The sequence below is a fragment of the Austrofundulus limnaeus genome, unplaced genomic scaffold (assembly GCF_001266775.1).
Source record: "Austrofundulus limnaeus strain Quisiro unplaced genomic scaffold, Austrofundulus_limnaeus-1.0 Scaffold898, whole genome shotgun sequence".
Lineage (NCBI taxonomy): Eukaryota > Metazoa > Chordata > Actinopteri > Cyprinodontiformes > Rivulidae > Austrofundulus > Austrofundulus limnaeus.
Window position 1 is genome coordinate 30,548 of NW_013953300.1, and position 1,657 is coordinate 32,204.

At 43.9% G+C, this 1,657-nt stretch overlaps 1 protein-coding gene across 2 annotated transcripts in view; it reads right to left on the reverse strand.

Annotated features, from left to right (window-relative positions):
• The window catches only part of atp2c1 (ATPase secretory pathway Ca2+ transporting 1), a 29,145-nt gene that overhangs the window by 4,068 nt on the left and 23,420 nt on the right, over positions 1 to 1,657 (reverse strand). For both annotated transcript variants that reach the window (XM_014029406.1, XM_014029405.1), the window contains 3 exons: positions 1,368 to 1,457; positions 848 to 952; positions 350 to 506 (listed from right to left, as the gene is read on the reverse strand). In XM_014029406.1, the coding sequence (XP_013884860.1) occupies positions 350 to 506; positions 848 to 952; positions 1,368 to 1,457 (352 nt within the window). The remainder of the gene's footprint in view (positions 1 to 349; positions 507 to 847; positions 953 to 1,367; positions 1,458 to 1,657) is intronic.

Here is a 1,657-nt window from a genome sequence, read left to right on the forward strand (position 1 = left end):
AGGTGCTATATAAATAAAGTTTATTATTATTATTATTATTATTATTATTATTATTATCATTATTATTATCATTATTATCAACTGAAGTTCTGCACCAGCAGCAGTAATTTGAAGTATTTGGGTTTTTAATGGGTCTGGTGAACCTCTGGACTGGTGGTAAAAGTGTTGTTAGTCACAATATTTGTTCTTTAATGCAGTAAAAGTCAAACTAATCTGACCAAATGGACAACTAGTGTAGTTTGTATTCATGAATCTGTGCAAGGAAATGAAGATCAGTGATGGTGAATTAATCCCAACAAACTTCCTAAAGACACACCATCATGTCCAGACTGTCCCGTCCCTGGCTCACCTCTGAGTCCGGAGGAGCCCATGTAGCTGATCTGCTGTGTGTAGAGCTCCCTCTGCTGTTGGTTCAGAGGAAGTGTGTGTCCTCTGCTGTGGTAGGAGCTGCAGAAGCGGATCACCTGTTCATACGCTCCCTTCAGGAAGTAAACTGGAGTTTTATCCTGACAGAGAGGAGACGTGTCCATGAGTTAAACATAAACCATTAAACAGACACTGCTTTATTTGAACAGTTTTACTGTGGATCCTAACCTTTATCAGTCAGTTTAATCCATCCTTAGAGACTTTTGTTTTAATAAGTTTGTCATTAACTAAGCTTCTATAAAAGATTTTCTTCTGCAAACTAACTGAAACTGTCTCAGAGTACAGAGTACAGTGTAAAAACTTAAGCAGCATTTATAAAACTCATTTAGTCCATCTGGATGGAAGCTTCTCAGAGCTGCTTCCTGAAGGACCAGGACCTGATGATCTGCTGAGTCACATGTCTGATCAGATGACTACAGACCTGCTGAGTGCGATGAACACAACGAACAGCCATCCACTTCTGCTCCGACGAGAAGGGATGCTCCTCCAGACGCACGTACTCCTGCTGCACGCCCTCCAGACCCATCTGAGGAGTACAAACACATTTCTACTGGTTGAAATGAAACCATCAGCCAGAACCAGCTGGAGACATGAAACCAGTCTAAAGGTCAGAACTGGTCCAGAAGTCCAGAGGCAGTATGTTAAATGTGATCAGGTTCAGAGGAACATCCTGCTCCTACACAAACTCAGTCCATCATTGTAGAACCACAGATAAACTACAGCCTGGACCGAGACCGACAAGAAGGATCCACAGCTTTAACTTCCTGCTGCAGACCCAGAGGTCTCGTGGATCAGGGACTTAGATCTGTTAAAGGTAGCCAGTGGAGGGTCATGTGGGTACGACTCTCTCCCAGGTTCTGGACCATCAGAACTGAGAAGTAACAGCCTGAACCAAGAGGACCACCAGCACCTGTGAGGAAATGCTGGGTCATGTTTTGTACCTTCATGGCGAGGGCGATGAGCGCACCCTCAGTGGGACGTCCCAGCAGGTTGTGGTTCCTGATGAGCGAGTCGTTACACACACAGCCGACCTGACAGAACAGTTTGAATATTTAGTACATTTACTGTTGTCCCATATTCTACTCTACTACCCCATTATCCCGTACTGTACTATACCACCCTGATCTCCTGCACTATACTACCCCAATGTTCCGTACTATACTACCCCAATGTTCCGTACTATACTACCCCAATGTTCCGTACTATACTACCCCAATGTTCCATACTATAC